This window comes from Bos mutus, chromosome 3 (genome assembly GCF_027580195.1).
Source record: "Bos mutus isolate GX-2022 chromosome 3, NWIPB_WYAK_1.1, whole genome shotgun sequence".
NCBI classification, from domain to species: domain Eukaryota; kingdom Metazoa; phylum Chordata; class Mammalia; order Artiodactyla; family Bovidae; genus Bos; species Bos mutus.
Window position 1 is genome coordinate 68,367,657 of NC_091619.1, and position 26,825 is coordinate 68,394,481.

Sequence of the window (26,825 nt, forward strand, 5' to 3'; positions counted from 1 at the left end):
CGCCACCTGGGAAGTCTCTCAATGCTATATAGCCTCTATATATCTAGCCATCTTTATAGTAATTAATGTTTGATTACACTGTTACAAAACAGACTGAATTTACTATCAGAAGAACATTATATAGCTTATTTCGGTCTCCCTCAAAATGTGTGGATTCATTAGCTAAAATTAAGCCAACTCCTAGAATTTCAAAAGTCAGCATTTGAAAACAGTTAAAAACAGGATTCCAAAGAGGCAGATTTGTTTTTGCAGGTGACCAAGGTTTGACTTACCTCTAGGTGGCCAGCAATTGTAGCAATATGCAGGGCAGTGAGGCCACCATACCCAACCTGCTGTATATCAGCTCCACTGTGAAGCAGAGAAGTGATCAATTCTGCACTATCCTGCAAGGAAACACATCTTTAGTGTTACTTTTCTCTTAATAGCAGGTTTGAACACTGTGCAACAGGATATATTGATTCCCTGACTGTCAGCCAGTTTATGCACCCAAAGAAAACTTAAGTGTGATTTCTTCAACAGAGCACATGAAAAAGCAAAGAGCAGCTCTCAGATGTTTGAAATGTAGGAACAGATGACAGACTGTTCAGTTATAATCAATCTTCTACCACTTGACCATGAAAGACAGAAAGGACATTTACCTACAGTAAGACACTTGCAAACTCAACTCAATCTTACTTGTAGGTCACTCCAGTAAATATGCTTTTTCCAGCAACTGCACTATTGAACTGGCTGCAGTGGACCATTTCATGGTAGTTCAGTAATTGATTCTCCTCTAACACATACGTGTCATGGGTCCAATACATAATTAAAGCACAGTGTCATGGACTCTATATATAATCAATCAGTGGTGATTTTCTTATTAATAACTTGACTCACTAAAATATTTTCACTCAGTGAAAATGTTTGAAGCATTGTTTGAGCATTAAAGTTAGAGTAATTTATTTGATGACCAAATTATTTTCTTCATACTATTATTTGCATTGTACTCCTCTCCATTGTCTTTGGACAGACATGATACTTTTTAATAATATTAATAGAAATGAACATTCATTGAATTTTTATTATGTAATTAACCTTTCATATGCACTAACATTTAAACTGGCACATGGTGAGACTTCAAAAATAGTTGTTGACAAAAAACACATTAAAAATAAAATTTATCTAAATGATCTCAAGAAAAATTACTATAAACTTCATTTTACAATTCAGAACTTTCAAAAGAATAATGTGGAGTGTCACATATTCACAGAATTCCAGATCTGAAGGGAATATGAAGAAAGGTCTTCATGTTTAACTCTCTCCCTCAAAGGGAGAATCCAAACCATAACTTTATAATACTTGACCATCAACATGTCACACACCCAGTGAGAAGAAAGCCAAGTCTTCATGGGATAGGCCATTGCATTTATGCATATAATTTCAAATACTGTCAGTTAAGAAAATCCTCCCATTAGAAAACAAAGTCTGATTTCTTAATGTTGTCACACATAAGTGAAGATCTGGAAGTTGTAAAAATTGAAAAAAAAAAAAAAACAACTTTGACAAAGTACTTCAAATAGCAAGATTAATGTTATATTTTCCAAATCTTTCACTGTTTACCTGCTCTAGAAAGAAAGTTAAATAAAAAATTCATCTTCCTTTACTATTCCATTGGCTCCTTCTGCTCAAATTACAGACTTAATGTTTCTTCCACTCTAAAACAAAAACAAACCAAAAACCCCACCATTTTTTCCACTGAAGTCAGCTAATTTTATCAATATCCTTTCTGTCTCCAAAAATCGAGTGATTTCAGAGTGTAGCCCCAAGCTATTTTCTCATTCTAACTGCCACCTTTGATTATTCTTACACAGTCCAATAACTTCATTTTCAGTCCTGACTTCTCTGCTAAGTTCAAATTCCATATATCCTGACTACCAATGCCATCTCAAATTAAAAACTCAAAAGTACTGTTGTGAAAACCATTCATAATTTTCCAAGTGTTTTCCAACTGTCATCTCCTAGCATTCCTTATTTACATTAATGGCACTTTCTCATTCCAAAATGACTTTGAGTCCCTCCAACTCAATCAGTTTCAGAATTGTGCTGGTTTTGACTCACTAGTACCTCTCACACTTTTTCTCCTTATTTCTAACATGACTTCACAGAAATAAGATGGAAATAAGCTTAGAGTATTTAAGGTCAGTGCTGAATACAAGGTTAAAAAAAATAAAAGAAGGAAAGAGTATTGTGCAAGATGAGATCAAAGGCATCTGATCTTGTAGGGTTTTGCAGGCCATTGTATTAGGTATTCAAATTTTTCCAAGTGTAATAGCAGTAAAATGATATGTCACTGATATAGAGAAGAACAGGAAAAGGCAGTTTCTGAGGTAGAAATAAAATGTTCTGTTTTTCAAATATTAAATTGGGATACTTACAATGCAGGGTTAAGATTGTGTTAGAATTAGCCTCCCTAGTTAGAATCCCAGATCTGCTAATGACTAATAAACTAAGGCAAGTTATATAACCCCTTTACACTCATTTCCTGCATGAATAGTCTCTGAGATAAATGGGAGAGATATCACCTCAAAACGTTTCCTTGCAGATGAACAAACATTTAAATGTAAAGAGATGAAGGTGGCATTTTTAAGCATAAAATAATATTTTTAATAGAGGGAACACAAGCAAATAAAAGCATGAGGAAAACAATATTGTAAGAAAATGACAAATTGGAGAAAGAATATTCACAACATATAAAACTGACAAGTGGTTTGTATATTTAATATATGAAAAACTCATATATATCAGTAAAAAGATGGATATGCTTTAATTCAATGAATATTTATTAATGGATATATACCTTATGACAAGTACCATACTAAGCTAAATTAAAATAAATTATATGAAAATCATTGAGCATATGAAATATTTATCTATTGGGCAGATTCTTGTAAACACACATTCATCTTTTTCTCAGCTGACTTTGTATGTCCTCTTATTTAGCTGGAATTTGTGGATTTTAAGAAAAAGTATGCTATGATTCCTTCAGAACTGATAAATAGTGAAGTTAAAACTTAAAAGTAGTAAATCACCCTTTCATATATCGGCTGGATTTCTCAAGCTGACTTCTGATTGATCCAAATATATTTTTATTAAATACTATAAAAATAGAACTCCAATTCTATCAAGTTACGCTAAAATGTAATAAAATAATCATTGCTACTTTTACATAATTTTCTATGAGCTAAGTACCAAGTAAAATGTTTAATCTACACCTCTTTCAAGCCTCACAATTTACCTATAAGAAAAATATTATTGTCTCTACTTTACAGGGATAAAGAATTGATGTTTTTGAATTGTGGTGTTGGAGAAGACTCTTGAGAGTCCCTTGAACTGCAAGGAGATCTAACCGGTCAATCCTAAAGCAAATCAGTCTTGAATATTCACTGGAAGGACTGATGATGAAGCTGAAACTCCACTACTCTGGTCACCTGATGCAAAGAAATGACTCATTGGAAAAGACCCTGATGCTGGGAAAGACTGAAGGCAGTCGGAGAAAAGGATGACAGAGGATGAGATGGTTGGATGGTATCACCAACTCAATGGACATGAGTTTGAGCAAGCTCCAGGAGTTGGTGATGGACAGGGAGGCCTGGTGTGCTGTAGTCCATGGGGTCGCAGAATTCAACACAAATGAGTGACTGAACTGAACTGAACTACTTTATAGTTGATGACAGTCAGGCTCAAGAATTTAAAGTTCTTGCAGAACCAGAAATACTTTGTCTAAGTGTTGAAGCTAAATACAAACTCAGATCTGTTTGATTCCAAAGTCCATGCTTAACTTTTGACTATCCATAGTGTTTTCACTGATTTTTCCTTGGTTTCAATCTCAAGGAAAAAATTGAGAAGATTTACTTTTATTGCATTTTGTTGTATTTAATTGACACATGCCAAACATTTCTCCCCTACTCTACAGGAATATTGTTTCCTGATGGAATAATTTAAAAATTCAGCAATCTGGTGCACATATCCTAGAAAGGAAATTCATAGAAAATAAAAATATCAGGCAAATTTTAAATATTATAAAGCTGACCTCACTTCCTGCTTGTATTCTGTAATATATAAAAAGTGTCTGAGGGCAAGTGTTTTAAAAGAAAGACTCAAGATGTGGTTTGGGAATATTATTCTGGGGAACTGACAGGCTTTCCCTTAGGTTTTCCCTTTCAGCCAAATTTACATCATTATTATTTAGTGGGATACATAGAAGCATTCTAAAGTTATGTGATAAATAAGCCTCTGTAACACTTTCATGTGTGAAATGCTTATGATTTTAAACAAAGGAAAATCCTTGTGTGAAAAACAGAATTAAGGGTACAATAGACCTTTGAAGATTTATTAAACCGATGAAAATTTTTTATAGTGGTAGCAACTTCAACATTTTCCTATGCACAAAACTCGAATACAGGATCTTCTATCTTGCCTTTTATTAACCCTACAATTATTATAGATAAATCCAGAAAATGTAGGTATTAGTATGAGACAGCTCAGATTCTCTACTACCAAATTACATAAATTAAAAATACACACACACACACACACGTTTTTGCCAAATCTATTCCATAATAAAAATTAAACTGGGACTGTTTAATATCTAAATTTTACTTTTTTCTGACTATGCAAATATGTCCTCTGGTGCGTGCATGCTAAGTTACTTCAACTGTGTCTGACTCTTTGTGACACTATGGACTGTAGCCCACCAGGCTTCTCTGTACTAGAATTCTCCAGGCAAGAATACTGGAGTGGGTTGTCATTTCCTTCTCTAGGGGATCTTTCCAACCCAGAGATAGAACTCGTGTCTTTTGCTTCTCCTGCATTGGCATGTGGGTTCTTTACCACTAGTGCCACCTGGGAAGCCCCATATCTTCTGGATGTTTTATTAATTAAATATAGTAAGCATTCATTTACAATCTTTCCATTTAGATGTGAAATCTGTATTCCTTCCCCTCATATCTGGGTGGATTGTGATCAAAAGAGTATGGCAGAAATGAGCTACATTTCTTCCAAGGCTAGGTCATAGAAAACCACATAGCTTTCTCCGTGTTTTCTGGAAAATTTGCTCTTGAAGCTCTGAGCTACCATTTAAGAAGTCTAACTTGAGGCAGCCATGCTGTACAGAATCCAAGGCCACATGAGAATGTACACAGCATATAAAGGTTCTTCAATCAAATGACCCACTTAAGACTAGCCTTATAGTCATCCCATCCCAGGCACCAGACATGTGAAATCTCCAGAGGATTCCAATTCCTCAGTTGATGGAGTAACTCCTAGTCATTCATGTCTTTTCAGCTAAGGCCCTACACATGGTGGAGCAGCATCAAGCCATCACCACTATATCTTGTCTGAATTTCTGAAATGATCGCTGAATGATAAAAATAAGTTTGGGGTAGTTTGTTATGCCTCAATAGATAACCAAAGTATCTCACGGTAAAAAATGTAGAAAATAAAGGAATAAAAATTTTAATAACCTGCATCCTGCCATATAGGCTTCCTCGATGGCTCAGTGGTAAAGAATCCACCAGTCAATGCAGGAGACATGGGTCTGGTTCCTGGGTCAAGAAGATCCTCTGGAGAAGGAACAAGCACCCCATGCCAGTATTCTTGCCTGGGAAATCCCATGGACAAAGGAGCCTGGCAGGCCACAGTCAATGGGGTCACAAAAGAGTTGGACACAACTTAGGAACTAAGCAACAACAAACCTACCATATAATCACTATCACCATTTATGTGTGTATTTATTTTCTTTCATTCTTTTCCTATATATGTACCTCCATAAAACTAAATAGAGCACAGACTAGTACAGCAAACAAACCTGTGCTTGCATACTGAAGGCCACTTCCTGCATTTCTTTACCTCTTGAGCTCTGGATAAATTTTTTCCTGAAAAATGATGTTAATAACAGTACAAATCTCATAAGAGTTGTGTGGATTAAATCAAATAATGTAATAAATTTATCATAATGTTTGAAACATAATTTTTATTATCAATTATTAGGTACACAATTAAACTCATATTACATATAGAGGTAAGTAATCTCTTTTTCATTTAATATAAAATCAGGAGCATATTCCCAATGCCTGGCAGATGCAGAGATGTACCACTCAGATCCCCCTTCAAAAAGATTACACCACGAGGGTGGTTAGCTGGCAGCCTCCCTCAGCTAGCTATTTCAGGATTCTCTGCAGCGTTTGAGCTGAGATTATGATTTTTTTCAAGGTGGCCCCAAGTCAATGACTGAGAAAGGTGGTAGTAAAAGAGCCTAGCCATTTCCACTAAATGAGACACTCCTAGGCCAAAGTTTTCTCTGGAGATCCCACTGGGCTGGTAGAGATTCCAGAAAGTCTGCACTGTGGTCTGAAAGTGCCTCCAGACCAATCCTACCTTCTTTTTCCTTTAATTTTTTTAATTTTTTGCTTTCATTTGTCACTTTTATTTTTTATTAAGATATAAATGACATATAACATTACCTTTAGATGTACAGCCTAATGATTTGACATATCTATATATTGGAAAATGATTACCATAATAAGTCTAGTTAACATTCATCCCCACATAGTTATCTTCTTTCGTGTCTGTGATGAGAACTTTTCAGATCTACTCTCTTAGCAATTTCATCCTTTCTCTATCTTTTAAAATAAAACATTCAGAATATAATCCAACATTTTCTTGATGATTTTAGAGTCTACTTCAACACTTTATCACTTGACAACTCTAATTCTCCAAATCTGCCCTTTGCTTTTAGTAAGGAAAAAAAAGAACCTTGCTAGTATCTCTGAATGCCATAATGGTGCCATATAGAATTATCACTGAGGGGAAAAAAAAAAAAACATTGCTCAAAGAGGTTTTATTAACTTGTTTAAGTTATACAGTTATAAGAGCAATACGGCTTCAATCATTGCTATTCCCTGGGCTAAGACAGTAGTTATCAAATTTGAGTGTGCGTCAGATGCACTGAGGGCTTAGTAAAACACAATTGGCTTGGCTCTACCACCAGAGTTTCAGATTTAGTAGGTGGAAGCCTAATCATTTTCATTATATTTTTTTAATTTTTTTTCATTTGTTTGTTTTTAGCATAAATTTATTTAATTGGAGGCTAATTGTATTGGTTTTGCCATACATTGACATGAATCCACCATGGGTGTACATGCGTTCGCCATCCTGAACCCCCCTATCACCTTCCTCCCCATATCATCCCTCTGGGTCATCTCAGTGCACCAGCCCTGAGCATTCTGTATTATGCATCAAACCTGGACTGGCGATTCATTTCACATATGATAATATACATGTTTCGATGTCATTCTCCCAAATCATACCACCCTTGCCCTCTCCCACAGAGTCCAAAAGACTGTTCTATACATCTGTGTCTCTTTTGCTGTCTCGCATACAGGGTTATCATTACCATCTTTCTAAATTCCATATATGTGTGTTAGTATACTGCATTGGTGTTTCGCTTTCTGGCTTACTTCACTCTCTCTGTATAATAGGTTCAAGTTTCATCCACATCATTAGAACTGATTCAAATGTATTCTTTTTAATGGCTGAGTAATACTTCACTGTGTATATGTAGCACTACTTTCTTATCCATTCGTCTGCTGATGGACATCTAGGTTGCTTCCATGTCCTGGCTATTATAAACAGTGCTGCGATGAATATTGGGGTACATGTGTCTCTTTCAATTCTGGTTTCCTCAGTGCATACGCCCAGAAGTGGGATTGCTGGGTCATATGGCAGTTCTGTTTTCAGTTTTTTAAGGAATCTCCACACTATTCTCCATAGTGGCTGTACTAGTTTGCATCCCCACCAACAGGGCAAGAGGGTTCCCTTTTCTCCACACCCTCTCCAGCATTTATTGCTTGTAGACTTTCGGATCGCAGCCATTCTGACTGGCGTGAAATGGTACCTCATTGTGGTTTTGATTTGCATTTCTCTGATAATGAGTGATGTTGAGCATCTTTTCATGTGTTTGTTAGCCATCTGTATGTCTTCTTTGGAGAGATGTCTGTTTAGTTTGTTGGCCTATTTTTTGATTGGGTCGTTTATTTTTCTGGAATTGAGCTACAGGAGTTGCTTGTATATTTTTGAGATTAATTCTTTGTCAGTTGCTTCATTTGCTATTATTTTCTCCCATTCTAAAGGCTGTCTTTTCACCTTGCTTATAGTTTCCTTTGTTGTGCAGAAGCTTTTAAGTTTAATTAGGTCCCATTTGTTTATTTTTGCTTTTATTTCCAATATTCTGGGAGATGGGTCATAGAGGATCCTGCTGTGATGTATGTCGGAGAGGGTTTTGCCTATGTTCTCCTCTAGGAGTTTTATAGTTTCTGGTCTTACATATAGATCTTTAATCCATTTTGAGTTTATTTTTGTGTATGGTGTTAGAAAGTATTCTAGCTTCATTCTTTTACAAGTGGTTGAACAGTTTTCCCAGCACCACTTGTTAAAGAGATTGTCTTTTCTCCATTGTATATTCTTGCCTCCATTGTCGAAGATAAGGTGTCCATAGGTGCATGGATTTATCTCTGGGCTTTCTGTTTTGTTCCATTGATCTATATTTCTGTCTTTGTGCCAGTATCATACTGTCTTGATGACTGTGGCTTTGTAGTAGAGCCTGAAGTCAGGCAGGTTGATTCCTCCAGTTCCAGTTTTCTTTCTCAAGATTGCTTTGGCTATTTGAGGTTTTTTGTATTTCCATACAAATTGTGAAATTATTTGTTCTAGTTGTGTGGAAAATACCATTGGTAGCTTGATAGAGGTTGCATTGAATCTATAAATTGTTTTGGGTAGTATACTCATTTTCACTATATTGATTCTTCTGATCCATGAACACGGTATATTTCTCCATCTATTAGTGTCCTCTTTGATTTCTTTCACCAGTGTTTTATAGTTTTCTATATATAGGTCTTTAGTTTCTTTAGGTAGATATATTCCTAAGTATTTTATTTTTATTCTTTTTGTTGCAATGGTGAATGGAATTGTTTCCTTAATTTCTCTTTCTGTTTTCTCATTATTAGTGTATAGGAATGCAAGGGATTTTTGTGTGTTGATTTTATATCCTGCAACTTTACTATATTCATTGATTAGCTCTAGTAATTTTCTGGTGGAGTCTTTAGGGTTTTCTATGTAGAGGATCATGTCATCTGCAAACAGTGAGAGTTTTACTTCTTCTTTTCCAATTTGGATTCCTTTTATTTCTTTTTCTGCTCTTTTTGCTGTGGCCAAAACTTCCAAAACTATGTTGAATAGTAGTGGTGAGAGTGGGCACCCTTGTCTTGTTCCTGACTTTAGCGGAAATGCTTTCAATTTTTCACCATTGAGGATAATGTTTGCTGTGGGTTTGTCATATATAGCTTTTATTATGTTGAGGTATGTTCCTTCTATTCCTGCTTTCTGGAGAGTTTTTATCATAAATGGATGTTGAATTTTGTCAAAGGCTTTCTCTGCATCTATTGAGATAATCATATGGTTTTTATTTTTCAATTTGTTAATATGGTGTATTACCTTGATTGATTTGTGGATACTGAAGAATCCTTATATCCCTGGGATGAAGCCCACTTGGTCATGATGTATGATCTTTTTAATGTGTTGTTGGATTCTTATTGCTAGAATTTTGTTAAGGATTTTTGCATCTATATTTATCAGTGATATTGGCCTGTAGTTTTCTTTTTTTGTGGCATCTTTGTCAGGTTTTGGTATTAGGATGATGGTGGCTTCATAGAATGAGTTTGGAAGTTTACCTTCCTCTGCAATTTTCTGGAAGACTTTGAGTTGGATAGGTGTTAGCTATTCTCTAAATTTTTGGTAGAATTCACCTGTGAAGCCGTCTGGACCTGGGCTTTTGTTTGCTTGAAGATTTCTGATTGCAGTTTCAATTTCTGTGCTTGTGATGGGTCTGTTAAGATTTTCTATTTCTTCCTGGTTAAGTTCTGGGAAGTTGTACTTTTCTAAGAATTTGTCCATTTCTTCCACGTTGTCCATTTTATTGGCATATAATTGCTGATAGTAGTCTCTTATAATCCTTTGTATTTCTGCGTTGACTGATGTGATTTCTCCATTTTCATTTCTAACTTTATTGATTTTTCTCCCTTTGTTTCTTGATGAGTCTGGCTAATGGTTTGTCAATTTTATTTATCCTCTCAAAGAACCAGCTTTTGGCTTTGTCAATTTTTGCTATGGTCTTTTTTGTTTCTTTTGCATTTATTTCTGCCCTAATTTTTAAGATTTATTTCTTTCTACTAACCCTGGGGTTCTTCATTTCTTTTTTTCTAGTTGCTTTTCGATATGGAGTTAGGTTATTTATTTGACTTTTTTCTTGTTTCTTGACGTATGCCTGTATTGTTATGAACCTTCCCCTTAGCACTGCTTTTATAGTATCCCACAGGTTTTGGGGTGTTGTGTTTTCATTTTCATTCCTTTCTATGAAAATTTTGATTTCTTTTTTGACTTCTGTGATTTGTTGGTTATTCAGCAGTATGTTGTTCAGAGTCCATTGTTGGAATTTTTAATAGTTTTTCTCCTGTAATTGAGATCTAATCTTAATGCATTGTGATCAGAAAAGATGCTTGGAATGGTTTCAATTTTTTTGAATTTACCAAGGCTAGATTTATGGCCCAGGATGTGATCTATCCTGGAGAAGATTCCATGTGTGCTTGATAAAAAAGGTGCAATTCATTGTTTTGGGGTGAAATGTCCCTATAGATATCAATTAGGTCTAACTGGCCTATTGTATCATTTAAAGTTTGTGTTTCCTTCTTAATTTTCTGTTTAGTTGATCTATCCATAGGTGTGAATGGGGTATTAAAGTCTCCCACTATTATTGTGTTATTGTTAATTTCCCCTTTCATACTTGTTTGCATTTGCCTTACATATTGTGGTGCTCCTATGTTGGGTGCATATATATTTATAATTGTTATATCTTCTTCTTGGATTGATCCTTTGATCATTATGTAGTGTCCTTCTTTGTCTCTTTTCACATCCTTTGTTTTAAAGTCTGTTTTATCTGATATGAGTGTTGCTACTCCTGCTTTCTTTTGGTCTCTATTTGCGTGGAATATCTTTTTCCAGCCCTTTACTTTCAGTCCGTATGTTTTGAGGTGGGTCTCTTGTAGACAACATATATAGGGTTCTTGGTTTTGCATCCATTCAGCCAGTCTTTGTCTTTTTGTTGGGGCATTCAACCCATTTACATTCAAGGTAATTATTGATAAGTATGATCCCATTGCCATTTACTTTATTGTTTTGGTTTCAAGTTTATACACCCTTTTTGTGTTTTCTGTCTAGAGAAGATCCTTTAGCATTTGTTGAAGAGCTGGTTTGGTGATGCTGAATTCTCTCAGCTTTTGCTTGTCTGTAAAGCTTTTGATTTCTCCTTCATATCTGAATGAGATCCTTGCTGGGTACAGTAATCTGGCCTGTAGGTTATTTTCTTTCATGATTTTAAGTATGTCCTGCCATTTCCTCCTGGCCTGAAGAATTTCTACTGAAAGATCAGCTGTTATCCTTATGGGAATCCCCTTGTGTGTTATTTGTTGTTTTTCCCTTGCTGCTTTTTGTTTTTTTCCTTGCTGCTTTTAATATTTGTTCTTTGTGTTTGATATTTGTTAATTTGATTAATATGTGTCTTGGGGTGTTTTGCCTTGGGTTTACCCTGTTTGGGACTCTCTCGGTTTCTTGGACTTGGGTGTTTATTTCCTTCCCCATTTAGGGAACTTTTCAACTATTATCTCCTCAAGTATTTTCTCATGGTCTTTCTTTTTGTCTTCTTCTTCTGGGACTCCTATGATTCTAATGTTGGGGAGTTTAACATTGTCCCAGAGGTCTTGAGATTGTCCTCATTTCTTTTAATTCACGTTTCTTTTTCTACTCTGTTTCATTTATTTCTACCATTCTATCTTCTACCTCACTTATCCTATCTTCTGCCTCTGTTATTCTACTGTTGGTTCCCTCCAGAGTGTTTTTGATCTAATTTATTGCATTATTCATTATATAGTGACTCTTTTTTATTTCTTTTAGGTCCTTGTTAAACCTTTCTTGCATCTTCTCAATCCTTGTCTCCAGGCTATTTATCTGTACCTCCGTTTTGTTTTCAAGATTTTGGATCATTTTCACAATCATTGTTCGGAATTCTTCATCAGGTAGATTCCCTATTTCTTCCTCTTTTGTTTGGTTTGGTGGCCATTTATCCTGTTCCTTTATCTGCTGGGTGTTTCTCTGCCTCTTCATCTTGTTTATATTGCTGTGTTTTGGGTGGCCTTTCAATATTCTGGCAGTTTGTGAAGTTCTCTATATTGTGGAGTTTCCTTGCTGTGGGTGGGGTTGGACAGGTGGCTTGTCAAGGTTTCCTGGTTAGGGAAGCTTGTGTCAGGGTTCTGGTGGGTGGAGCTGGATTTCTTCTCTCTGGAGTGCAATGAAGTGTCCAGTAATGAGTTATGAGATGTCAGTGGCTTTGGAGTGACTTTGGGCAGCCTGTATATTGAAGCTCAGGGCTATGTTCCTGCGTTGGTGGATAATTTGCATGGTATGCCTTGCTCTGGAACTTGTTGGCCCTTGGGTGGTGCTTGGTTTCAGTGTAGGTATGGAGGCATTTGATGAGTTCCTGTTGATTAATGTTCCCTGGAGTCAGGAGTTCTCTGGTGTTCTTAGGATTTGGACTTAAGCCTCCTGCCTCTGGTTTTCAGTCTTATTCTTACAGTAGCCTCAAGACTTTTCCATCTCCTTTTGAAAACAGTGGACTGCTTTTCTGGGTGCCTGATGTCCTCTGCCAGCATTCAGAAGTTGTTTTGTGGAATTTACTCAGCGTTCAAATGTTCTTTTGATGAATTTGTGGGGGAGAAAGTGATTTCCCCATCCTATTCCTCTGCCATCTTGGGACCGCCTCCCTTCTTTTTCGTTTTAAAATGTCACTTCCTCATAAATTCTTTGTATTTCCAAATCATTTTCAGGTCTGCTACCCAAGAACTAAACTGGCACACCATAATATAGAATGTTTTCTTTAAATGTGCATTTAAATCAAAACCAATCTGGAATTTGAACTTAGGTCTCCTGGGTAAGATATGTTACCATCCACTGCCAATCACCTTTCTACTAGAAAAATTGTGCCTTTCATGTGCAAGCCTCTTGTATCTATCTTATGTAATTGCAATGAGTACAAAATGGTATAAATATGTAGAAATGTTAGTACATACCATATCCTTACAATTATGTTTATATATTCATATTAATGTACTGACCCCAAATCTGACCTAATTCTATGATAATAACTGCTCATGAAAGTTCATACTTTCATGGCTTTTGTTGAAATGATTCTGAATATATCTTCACAAAAGATATGAATTATTAAAGGTTTAAGTGTGATGAAAATACATCACAGTTCAAAAGCATCAATTCTTCAGTGCTCAGATTTCTTTATAATCCAACTCTCACAACCATACATGACTACTGGAAAAACCACAACTTTGACCAGACAGACCTCTGTTGGTAAAGTAATGTCTTTGCTTTTTAATATGCAGTCTAGGTTGGTCATAGCTCTTCTTCCAAGGAGCAAGCATATTTTAATTTCATGGCTGCAGTCACCATCTGCAGTGATTTTGGAGCTCCCCAAAATAAGTCTCTCACTGTTTCCATTGTTTCCCCATCTATTTTCCATAAAGTGAGGGGACTGGATGCCATGATCTTAGTTTTCTGAATGTTGAGTTTTCAGCCAACTTTTTCACTCTCCTCTTTCACTTTCATCAAGAGGTTCTTTAGTTCTTCTTCGCTTTCTGCCATAAGGATGGTGTCATCTGCGTATCTGAGGTTATTGATATTTCTCCCGGCAATCTTGATTCCAGTTTGTGCTTCATCCAGTCTGGCATTTCACATGATGTACTCTGCACATAAGTTAAATAAGTAGGGTGTCAATATACAGCCTTGTCATACTCCTTTCCAGACAGATCTGGAACCAGTCTGTTGTTCCATGTCCAGTTGTAACTGTTGCTTCTTGACTTGCATACAGATTTCTCACGAGGCAGACGAAACGTGGTTCATTGGAGAAGGGAAGGGCAAACCACTTCAGTATTCTTGCCTTGAGAACCCCTGAACAGTATGAATGACATAGTACATCTCTAATAAATGTTTTATGAAATAAAAGTTCAACAATAATAATTAGCTTTCTATTAAATACTTACTATGTACTAGGTATTTTTCTGCATGTCATACCGCACATGGTTTTTCCTTTTTTAAGCTGTAAACCACTCAATGAAATCAGAAATTATATTTCCGCCATTTCAGAGATACAGAGGAAGAGGGCAATTTGTCTGGGATATGCACTGTTAAGTCTCAGAACTGATATATTAAGAAGAATAGTGTAGCTTTTAAGCTGGAAGTATTTATTAAGGTACATTATTGAATAAATAAATATCAAGCAGTGTTTGTACTAATGTTTGAGTACCCATTCATTCCTCAAAAGTATTTATCAAGGATCTTTTACAGTTTGTATACATTGAGGAAACAAACAAAAAGACCAGTGCTCAAAGTTCACATGTGAAATAAACAAATTAATAATTACAAGAGCCGTGATTTAAAAATAAATAAATAAACACGAATTTGTAACTGAAACCCAAAAGAGAATACAGTAACATCTGTTCGAGAAAGTTTAAGAAGGCTCAATTTTATGGTTTTAAACAAATAATACTTTTATATCAGGAAAAGAAATTTAAAAAAGATATCAAGCAGAAGAAATAACAACAATAAAAACAGAAGTATGAAAGTACATAATCTAAAGAATGGAGTAATCTAAAATAGTGTTTTTCAAACCTTAGCTCACAAACCTGTTATGTGGGATTTTTCTTTTCTTTAAAAAAAGCACATTCTGGCTGAATAGGGAGTAGTATTCTTCATTCCCCCAAATCTCATTTGAGGCAGATACAGCTGATTCTCTGACCACAATTTGAGTTGCAAGACTTGAACTATAATCCTCAACATGTAGCCTTTGACTGCTTGCATCAAAACTGCTTTAACTCTTTACTAAATAAAATTATATTCTCAGCCCATTTTAGATGTACCAAATTAGATTATGGTGATGTGGAGAGGGAAATATTCATTTTAAACCTGTAGGTACCCCCATTAAATTTGAAAGCCATTAATTTTGGAAGCTCAGAGAATGTAAGAAAAAAGTCTGGAAATTGAAATCTGAAAAATGCTGAACTAAGGGATCTTGAATATCTAATTTAGGAGTTTGAATTTTATTATACAGGCAATGGGTGGCCATCAGATCTAATCCTTTGAATATGTTTGTCACTTCTACTGTATAATAATAAGGGATTTGATTTGGGTCATACTTGAATGGTTTTCCCTACTTTCTTTAATTTCAGTCTGAATTTGGCAATAAGGAGTTCATGATCTGAGCCACAGTCGGCTCCCAGTCTTGTTTTTGCTGACTGTATAGAGTTTCTCCATCTTTGGTTGCAAAGAGTATAATCAATCTGATTTCGGTACTGACCATCCAGTGATGTCCTTGTGTAGAGTCTTCTCTTGTGTTGTTGCAAGAGGGTGTTTGCTATGACCAGTGCGTTCTCTTGGCAAAACTCTATTAGTCTTTGCCCTGCTTCATTCCATATTCCAAGGCCAAATTTGCCTGTTACTCCAGGTGTTTCTTGACTTCCTACTTTTGCATTCCAGTCCCCTATAATGAAAAGGACATCTTTTTTGGCTGTTAGTTCTAAAAGGTCTTGTAGGTCTTCATAGAACCGTTCAACTTCAGCTTCTTCAGCATAACTGGTTGGGGCATAGACTTGGACTACTGTGATATTGAATGGTTTGCCTTGGAAACGAACAGAGATCATTCTGTCGTTTTTGAGATTGCATCCAAGTACTGCATTTCGGACTCTTTTGTTGACCATGATGGCTACTCCATTTCTTCTAAGGGATTCCTGCCCGCAGTAGTAGATATAGTAGTAGATATAATGGTCATCTGAGTTAAATTCACCCATTCCAGTCCATCTTAGCTCGCTGATTCCTAGAATGTCGACATTCACTCTTGCCATCTCTTGTTTGACCACTTCCAATTTGCCTTGATTCATGGACCTGACATTCCAGGTTCCTATGCAATATTGCTCTTTACAGCATCAGAACTTGCTTCTATCACCAGTCACATCCACAGCTGGGTATTCTTTTTACTTTGGCTCCATCCCTTCATTCTTTCTGGAGTTATTTCTCCACTGATCTCCTGTAGCATATTGGGCACCTACTGACCGGGGAGTTCCTCTTTCAGTATCCTATCATTTTGCCTTTTCATACTGTTCATGGGGTTCTCAAGGCAAGAATACTGAAGTGGTTTGCCATTCCCTTCTCTAGTCGACCACATTCTGTCAGATCTCTCCACCATGACCTGCCCATCTTGGGTTGCCCCACAAGCATGGCTTAGTTTCATTGAGTTAGACAAGGTTGTGGTCCTAGTGTGATTAGATTGACTAGTTTCCTGTGAGTATGGTTTCAGTGTGTCTGCCCTCTGATGCCCTCTTGCAACACCTACTGTCTTACTTGGGGTTCTCTTACCTTGGGCGTGGGGTGTCTCTTCATGGCTACTCCAGAAAAGTGCAGCCTCTGCTCCTTACCTTGGATGAGGGGTATCTCCTCATCGCCACCCTTCCTGACCTTCAACGTGGGATAGCTCCTCTAGTCCCTACTGCACCCGCGCAGATACCAAGGGAACGTTTAATGCAAAGATGGGCACAATAAAGGACAGAAATGGTATGGACCTAACAGAAGCAGAAGATATTAAGAAAAGGTGGCAAGAATACACAGAAGAACTCTACAAAAAAGATCTTCATGACCCAGATAATAATGATGGTGTGATCACTCACCTAGAGCCAGACATCCTGGAATGTGAAGTCAAGTGGGCCTTAGAAAGCATCACTACGAACAAAGCTAGTGGAGGTGATGGAATTGCAGTTGAGCTATTTCAAATCCTGAAAGATGATGCTGTGAAAGTGCTGCACTCAATATGCCAGCAAATTTGGAAAACTCAGCAGTGGCCACAGGACTGGAAAAGGTCAGTTTCCATTCCATTCCCAAAGAAAGGCAATGCCAAAGAATGCTCAAACTACCACACACATCTCACATGCTAGTAAAGTAATGCTCAAAATTCTCCAAGTCAGGCTTCAGCAATATGTGAACCATGAACTTCCTGATGTTCAGGCTGGTTTTAGAAAAGGCAGAGGAACCAGAGATCAAATTGCCAATATCCACTGGATCATGGAAAAAGCAAGAGAGTTCCAAAAAAACATCTACTTCTGTTTTATTGACTATGCCAAAGCCTTTGACTGTGTGGATCACAATAAACTGTGGCAAATTCTGAAAGAGATGGGAATACCAGACCACCTGACCTGCCTCTTGAGAAATTTGTATGCAGGTCAGGAAGCAACAGTTAGAACTGGACATGGAACAACAGACTGGTTCCAAATAGGAAAAGGAGTACGTCAAGGCTGTATATTGTCACCCTGCTTATTTAACTTATATGCAGAGTACATCATGAGAAACACTGGGCTGGAAGAAGCACAAGCTGGAATCAAGATTGTCGGGAGAAATATCAATAATCTCAGATATGCAGATGATATCACCCTTATGGCAGAAAGCAAAGAGGAACTAAAAAGCCTCTTGATGAAAGTGAAAGAGGAGAATGAAAAAGTTGGCTTAAAGCTCAACATTCAGAAAACGAAGATCATGGCATCTGTTCCCATCACTTCATGGGAAATAGATGGGGAAACAGTGGAAACAGTGTCAGACCTTATTTTTCTGGGCTCCAAAATCACTGCAGATGGTGACTGCAGCCATGAAATTAAAAGACGCTTACTCCTTGGAAGGAAAGTTATGACCAACCTAGATAGCATATTCAAAAGCAGAGACATTACTTTGCCAACAGAGGTTCGTCTAGTCAAGGCTATGGTTTTTCCCGTGGTCATGTATGGATGTCAGAGTTGGACTGTGAAGAAGGCTGAGCGCCAAAGAATTGATGCCTTTGAACTGTGGTGTTGGAGAAGACTTTTGAGAGTTCCTTGGACTGCAAGGAGATCCAACCAGTCCATTCTGAAGGAGATCAGCCCTGGGATTTCTTTGGAAGGAATGATGCTAAAGCTGAAAGTCCAGTACTTTGGCCACCTCATGCGAAGAGTTGACTCATTGGAAAAGACTCTGATGCTGGGAGGGATTGGGGGCAGGAGGAGAAGGGGACGACAGAGGATGAGATGGCTGGATGGCATCACTGACTCGATGGACGTGAGTCTGGGTGAACTCCGGGAGATGGTGATGGACAGGGAGGCCTGGCGTGCTGCGATTCATGGGGTCGTAAAAAGTCGGACACAACTGAGCGACTGAACTGAACTGAACTCAGTATTTTTTCCTGGAAAATTCCAAGGATAGAGGACCCTGGTGGGGTACAGTCCATAAGGTTGCAGAGTTGGACATGACTGAACATGAGTGAGTGAGTTCAAAGGTTATAAAATGGCTGTAATTTGAGGAACAGGGAAACTGAACAGAAAAAGAAGTTGCACAGACAGAGGACTGTAGAAGTCTGCATGGAGATTCAATATAGGTTCTTTAGTTGGGCTACAGAGAAAGATTCTGGGATGTAGGAATCATCACTTGATTTATGGCCAAAAGGTGAATGGTAAGCAAATCAGAGGTTATGATAGTTCAAGGAGATTTTAGAGTTTCAGTCAGTCAGAATGGTGAGATGTTATCGAGTATCTTGGGCATTCAGGTGAGATACTACAAATCCAGGCCTTAGAAATAAGGACCATATTCATAGGTCATTCTCAAATCAAGACTAACTATAAAACATGAATCCACCAATATAAACTAACTGCCAAAAAACAAAACAAACTCAACATTTTTAAGGGAAAATGGCATAATGAAGATTTCTTGCAACAATCACATGTCTAACATGCAATAAAAATTGGTATGTAAGGAAAACAAAAAATGCAATATGTAGTCAACAGAAAAGTATTAAATAGAACAAACACTGCCTTAATCCAGGTATTAGAAAAAATATATAAAGCATTTAAAACAGCCATTAATGAAAAGCTCAAGAATTTAAATGAAAATATGGAAACATATTTCCCAAATCGCGAAAGGAGTACATCAAGGCTGTATATTGTCACCCTGCTTATTTAACTTCTATGCAGAGTACATCATGAGAAACTCTGGGCTGGATGAAGCACAAGCTGGAATTACGATTATTGGGAGAAATATCAATACTCAGATACGCAGTTGACACCATCCTTATGGCAGAAAGAGAAGAACTGAAGAGCCTCTTGATGAAAGTGAAAGAGGAGAGTGAAAAAGTTGGCTTAAAACTCAACATTCAGAAAACTAAGATCATGGCATCCAGTCCCCTCACTTCATGGAAAATAGATGGGGAAACAATGGAAACAGTGAGAGACTTATTTTGGGGAGCTCCAAAATCACTGCAGATGGTGACTGCAGCCATGCAATTAAAAGACACTTACTCCTTGGAAGAAGAGCTATTACCAACCTAGACAGCATATTAAAAAGCAGAGACATTGCCAACAGAGGTCTGTCTTGTCAAAGTTGTGGTTTCTCCAGTAGTCATGTATGGTTGTGATTTTGGACTATAAAGAAAGCTGAATTTATCTCTGGGCTTTCTGTTTTGTTCCATTGATCTGTATTTCTGTCTTTGTGCCAGTACCATACTGTCTTGATGACTGTGGCTTTGTAGTAGAGCCTGAAGTCAGGCAGGTTGATTCCTCCAGTTCCATTCTTCTTTCTCAAGATAGCTTTGGCTATTTGAGGTTTTTTGTATTTCCATACAAATTGTGAAATTATTTGTTCTAGTTCTGTGAAGAATACCGTTGGTAGCTTGATAGGGATTGCATTGAATTTATAAATTGCTTTGGGTAGTATACTCATTTTCACTATATTGATTCTTCCAATCCATGAATACGGTATATTTCTCCATCTATTACTGTCCTCTTTGATTTCTTTCACCAGTGTTTTATAGTTTTCTATATCTAGGTCTTTAGTTTCTTTAGGTAGATATATTCCTAAGTATTTTATTCTTTTCATCGCAATGGTGAATGGAATTGTTTCCTTAATTTCTCTTTCTGTTTTCTCATTATTAATGTATAGGAATGCAAGGGATTTCTGTGTGTTGATTTTATATCCTGCAACTTTACTATAATCATTGATTAGTTCTAGTAATTTTCTGGTGGAGTCTTTAGGGTTTTCTATGTAGAGGATCATGTCATCTGCAAACAGTGAGAGTTTTACTTCTTCTTTTCCAATTTGGATTCCTTTTATTTCTTTTTCTGCTCATTGCTGTGGCCAAAACTTCCAAAACTATGTTGAATAGTAGTGGTAAAAGTGGGCACCCTTGTCTTGTTTCTTACCACGCACATATGGACACCTTATCTTTGACAAAGGAGGCAAGAACATACAATGGATTAAAGACAATCTCTTTAACAAGTGGTGCTGGGAAAACTGTTCAACCACTTGTAAAAGAATGAAACTAGACCACTTTCTAATGCCATACACAAAAATAAACTCAAAATGGATTAAAGATCTAAATGTAAGACCAGAAACTATAAAACTCCTAGAGGAGAACATAGGCAAAACCCTCTCCGACATACATCACAGCAGGATCCTCTATGAGCCACCTCCCAGAATATTGGAAATAAAAGAAAAAATAAACAAACGGGACCTAATTAAACTTAAAGCTTCTGCACAACAAAGGAAACTATAAGCAAGGTGAAAAGACAGCCTTCAGAATGGGAGAAAATAATAGCAAATGAAGCAACTGACAAACAACTAATCTCAAAAATATATAAGCAACTCCTACAGCTCAATTCTAGAAAAATAAATGATCCAATCAAAAAATGGGCCAAAGAACTAAACAGACATTTCCCCAAAGAAGACATACAGATGGCTAACAAACACATGAAAAGATGCTCAACATCACTCATTATCAGAGAAATGCAAATCAAAACCACTAAGAGGTACCATTTCACGCCAGTCAGAATGGCTGCGATCCAAAAGTTTACAAGTAATAAATGCTGGAAAGGATGTGGAGAAAAGGGAACCCTCTTACACTCTAGTACAGCCACTATGGAGAACAGTGTGGAGATTCCTTAAAAAACTGGAAATAGAACTGCCTTATGATCCAGCAATCCCACTGCTGGGCATACACACTGAGGAAACCAGAAGGGAAAGAGACATGTGTACCCCAGTGTTCATCGCAGCACTATTTATAATAGCCAGGACATGGAAGCAACCTAGATATCCATCAGCAGATGAATGGATAAGAAAGCTATGGTACATATACACAATGGAGTATTACTCAGCCATTCAAAAGAATATATTTGAATCAGTTCTAATGAGGTGGATGAAACTGGAGCCTATTATACAGAGTGAAGTAAGCCAGAAGGAAAAACACCAATACAGTATACTAACGCATATATATGGAATTTAGAAAGATGGTAACAATAACCCTGTATATGAGACAGCAAAAGAGACAATGATGTATAGAATAGTCTTTTGGACTCTGTGGGAGAGGGAGAGAGTGAGATGATTTGGGAGAATGGCATTGAAATATGTATAATATCGTATATGAAATGAGTCGGCAGTCTAGGTTCAATGCACGATACTGGATGCTTGGGGCTGGTGCGCTGGGACGACCCAGAGGGATGGTATGAGGAGGGAGGAGGGAGGAGGGTTCAGGATGGGGAACACGTGTGTGCCTGTGGTGGATTCATTTTGATATATGGCAGAACCAATACAATATTGTAAAGTTTAAAAATAAAATAAACTTAAAAAAAAAAAAAGAAAGCTGAGCACCAAAGAATTAGTACTTTTGAACTGTGGTGTCAGAGAAGACTCTTGAGAGTTCCTTGGACTGCAAAGAGATCCAACCAGTCAATCCTAAAGGAAACCAGTCCTGAATATTCATTGGAAGGACTGATGCTGAAGCCAAAACTTCAATACAATACTTGGCCATCTGATGGAAAGAACCAACTGATTGGAAAAGACCCTGATACTGGGAAAGATTGAAGGCAGGAGGAGAAGCAGATGCCAGAGGATGAAATGGTTGGATGGCATCACTGACACGATGGATATGAGTTTGAGCAAGCTCTGGGAGTTGGTGATGGACAGGGAATCCTGGCGTGCTACAGTCCATGGGGTCGCAAAGAGTTGGACATGGCTGAGCTACTGAACTGAACTGAACTGATGGAAACATAAATGAACAGAAGTGTAATCATAGCAGAGAATTTGAAATTATATTTTAACACTAAGTGGAAATTCTGGAACTGAAAATTACATCTGAAATGAATAATTCTTAGTAGATTAATATCAGATGGGAGATGGCAAATGGTATTAAAAGTTGAATTCAAATAAACAGCAATAATCAAAATTTGAAAACAAAGAGAAAGAGGATCAAAAAACTGAACAGAGACTTGGTAATCTTTGGAAGTTTATCAAACAATCTAATACACATGTTTGAAAAAATAATGGTCAAAATTTATAAATTTGATGATAACAAACTTACATATTTAAGAAATTCAATGGTCAAAAAGCTTTGTACACAGGAAATCATACATGGGATTATTATAACCCATCTACTCAAAACCAAAGATATTTTCTCTTCTTTTACTTTCTTAAAAGATATTAATGCTTAACAGGAAAATTCTAACAACATATTGGAGATTATACATGTATAGATGTAAGACATATAGCAAAAGTAGTATAAAGAATGAAGATAACGTGGAACTATACCATTGAAAGGGTGTTACATTTAGAGTGAAGTAGGCCAATATTAGGGCTTCCTTGGTAGGTCAGATGATAAAGAATCCGCCTGTAATGCAGGAGATCCTGGTTTCATTCCTGGGTCATGAAGATCCCCTGGAAAAGGGATAGGCTACCCACTCCAGTATTCATAGGCTTCCCTGGTGGCTCAGATGGTAAAGAATCTGCCTACAATGCATAAGACCTGGAATCAATCCCTGAGTTGGGAAGATCCCCTGGAGGAGGGCATGGCAACCCACTCCATTATTCTCACCTGGACAATCCCCATGGACAGAGAAGTCTGGTGGGCTACAGTCCATGGGGTCGCAAAGAGTCAGACATGACTGAGTGACTAAGCACAGCACAGGCCAATATTAAGAGAAAGTACCTGTGATATATTAAGGATCACAGTGTAATAACTTGAGTCCTCAATTAAAAAATAATGCATGTTACTTTTTTCTCTTTAAATGGCACTGTTAAATGAAAAAGCAAGCCATAGAAAAGGAGAAACTTTTTGCAAAATGTATATCCAACACAGAATCTATATCCAGGATATATAAAAGTCTCTTACAAGTCAAGAAGACAATAAACCAAATTTAAAAATGGGGAAAAATAATTGAACAGACACTATAGCAAAAAACCTTTCAGCGACAAACACATGAAAATCTTTTCAACTTCATTAGTCACTGGGGAAATTCAAAATATTCATAATGATATAATATAACATACATCTAATATAATGGCTAAAACAAAAACATATTTACCATACCAAATGTTGACAAAAATGTGGAACAACTAGGATTCTAATACATGGCTGATGGAAATGGAAAATGATACAGCCAGTTTGGTAAGGAGTTTGACATCTTATTAAAATTAAACATGACTTAGCTATGTGTGTATGTGCTCAGTCATTCAGTAGTGTCCAGTTCTTTGGGACCCTATGGACTGAAGCCTTCCAGGCTCCTCTGTCCATGGGATTCCCCAGTCAAGAATACTGGAGTGGTTGTCATTTCCTCCTCTAGGGGATCTTCCTGACCCAGGGATCAAATCTGAGTCTCTTGCATCTCCTGCACTGGCAGGCAGTTTGCCTACCACTGAGCCATCGTGGAAGCCTGTGCATATGACCCAGCAATTTTGCTAATAGGTATTGTAGCAAGAGAAATAAAAACATATGTTCAAACAAATATTTGTATATGAATGTTAGTAGCAGGTTTATTTATAATAGTCAAAATCTAAAAACAATTCTCAGTAAATCCTTCAACAGGTAGATTGTTAAACTGTGGTATATCCTTGTAAGGGAATATAACTTTCCAATAAAAGAAATGAATTACTGATCACACAACAGTAACATTATCATAAACCATACATGAAATAAAATAAACTGAATGGACTGCATTCATATAAAATCCTAAAAAGGGGGAAACTGTAGGGGTAGAAAAGGCATCAGTGGTTTCCAGAGGCCATGTGACATGGAGGAAGGAATTAATTACATAAAGGTATGAGGGAACTTTTGTGTATGATAGAAAAGTCCTATATCATAACAATGATGTACACGAATACATACATTTTCAAAAGTCATCAACTATTACACTTAAAATTGTGAGTTTTATTGTACACAAATTATATGTCAATAAATCTGATTCCTTCAAAAAAACAACCAAACAAAAACAAAGAAAGAAAAGTATGGCATCTAACTATTCACATGGCTTTTAAAAGCTAATCATCTTCCCGTCTCTTACTAATGAAAGCAGACATGCCCTCACCTGTGAAAAATACTTAGCTCTGAGGCAGGCCCAGCATTGGAGGATGTATAAGTGAATGTGGCCAATAAAATGATTTGAAAATTAAATTATTCTTTTTGTGAATATTAAGAATAAAATAAATTTCAATTGTAACATTTCTAAAAATCAAAAGAACTATATAACAATTATGGTTCTGTACGCATCAAAAATACTCAGATTAAGAAAGGCAAGGCAAATCAGAGAAACTCCTTCAGATGAAAGGAGATTACAGAGACAAGAAAACAAGAAACATATGATTCTGGACAGAATGCTAATAAAAAAAATTAATAGCTATAAATGACAGTATTGGAATAGCTCACCAGATTTGAATTTGGAGTATAGATTAGATAAAGAGTATAGTGTCAATTTACATTTTCTGATTTTGATAACTTTATTGTGATTATATAAGTGAATTTCCTTTTTCTTCAGAAATAAAGATGTCAATAGATTTTAGTAGCTATGGGGAATGTTGTCTTCAATTTATTTTCAAATGATTCAGAGAAAGAACAGACTGATGATGGAGATGGGACAAAATGTAAACAATTCATCTGGATAAAGTATTTCTTGTAATAGTCTAGAAGTCATTTTATTTAAAATAATAGTAAAATAGAATAAAAAATTATATGGGGGAAGAAAACTACAGCCCCAAATGAATCAGAGGCCTACTGCAGTAGTCCAGGGAAGATATAATTAGAACTACATATAATACATTAGTATGAATAACTAATTTATATTGTTTCCATGTTTATAGTGGAAAATTTCATTTGTTTTTATCTTTGTTAAAAAATAAGTAATCAGGCATTCTATTATGGCTTCTTAAAATTTTTTGCCTACCTTGTGTCCTAAGATTTTAAATTTGTTTAAATTTGTTATTGAAAAGTTGTAGTCCATATATCCTTTGGCAAAATATAAGAAAACAGAAAAACTAGAGCAAGGGAAACTCTAAAAATGGAAATTTAGGTTTCATAAACAGAGGTGGAAGAAATATATTTTCTTAAGATTGTAGTACTAAATCATTCAGAAACTGTTTGGGTGGTTGTGTCATGCTGTCTTAGGAAAATGAACTAATATAGAAGACTCTTCCAGACAGTCAGATTCAGCGTTGCACAATACTGACTTGACTGCCCGTCTCCAGCTTCCTATTCCTTGGAGCTCTTCTACTGTCACATCCTGCCATTTAGCAGAAAAGCTGGTATCAGACACTGTTTCCAATACCCTGAACTCAGTTTTCATTCAAGTTCTGTAGGATGATTCAGTTCAGTTCAGTTCAGTCACTCAGTCATGTCCAACTCTTTGCAACCCCATGAACCAGAGCACGCCAGGCCTCCCTGTCCATCACCAACTACTGGAGTCCACCTAAACCCATGTCCATTGAGTCAGTAATGCCATCCCACAATCTCATCTTCTGTTGTCCCCTTCTCCTCCTGTCCTCAGTCTTTCCCAACATCAGGGTCTTTTCAAGTGAGTCAGCTCTTCGCATCAGGTGGCCAAAATACTGGAGTTTCAGCTTTAACATCAGTCCTTCCAATGAACACTCAGGACCGATTTCCCTTAGGATGGACTGGTTGGATCTCCTTGCAGTCCAAGGGACTCTCAAGAGTCTTCTCCAACACCACAGTTCAAAAGCATCGATTCTTCTGTGCTCAGCCCTCTTTATAATCCAACTCTCACATCCATACATGATCATTGGAAAAACCATAGCCTTGACTAGACGGACCTTTGTTGACAAAATAATGTCTCTGCTTTTTAATATGCTGTCTAGGTTGGTCATAACTTTCCTCCCAAGGAGTAAGCATCTTTTAATTTCATGGCTGCAATCACCATCTGCGGTGATTTTGGTTTTAAAGACAACTTAGCACTTACTGACACTCTCTTCCAGAAGGAATTGGACAAATTGACTAAGCATTGATTGAGCTTGAAAAAGAATGAAGATTAGAGCATTTGCATAATGAATCACAAGAACATATGTGAATGTGAATCATGGGAATATCAGCTCTCTCCCCCCACACCTTTGAGATAAACTCTCTAAAGGTTGGGGGAGGGTTGCAAAGCAAAGTGAAAGTGATCCAGATACAAGCAAACAGCTGCCCCCTCTCCACTCCCTGCCCCAGCCACTACCACACCTGCACATACAAAACTGAAATAAAATCCTGTTACAGATTCATACAACATTGAGAAAGAACAGTATATGCAATAAGAGCCAACTGTACTTGATACTAATCATTTGTTGTTGTTCAGTCGCTC

General features: G+C 36.9%; 1 protein-coding gene across 1 annotated transcript in view; it reads right to left on the reverse strand.

Annotated features, from left to right (window-relative positions):
* Nucleotides 1-26,825, reverse strand: part of TNNI3K (TNNI3 interacting kinase) — a 351,856-nt gene that overhangs the window by 308,916 nt on the left and 16,115 nt on the right. Inside the window, exon 5 of the mRNA XM_070367853.1 lies at nt 273-383. Within this exon, the coding sequence (XP_070223954.1) occupies nt 273-383 (111 nt within the window). The remainder of the gene's footprint in view (nt 1-272; nt 384-26,825) is intronic.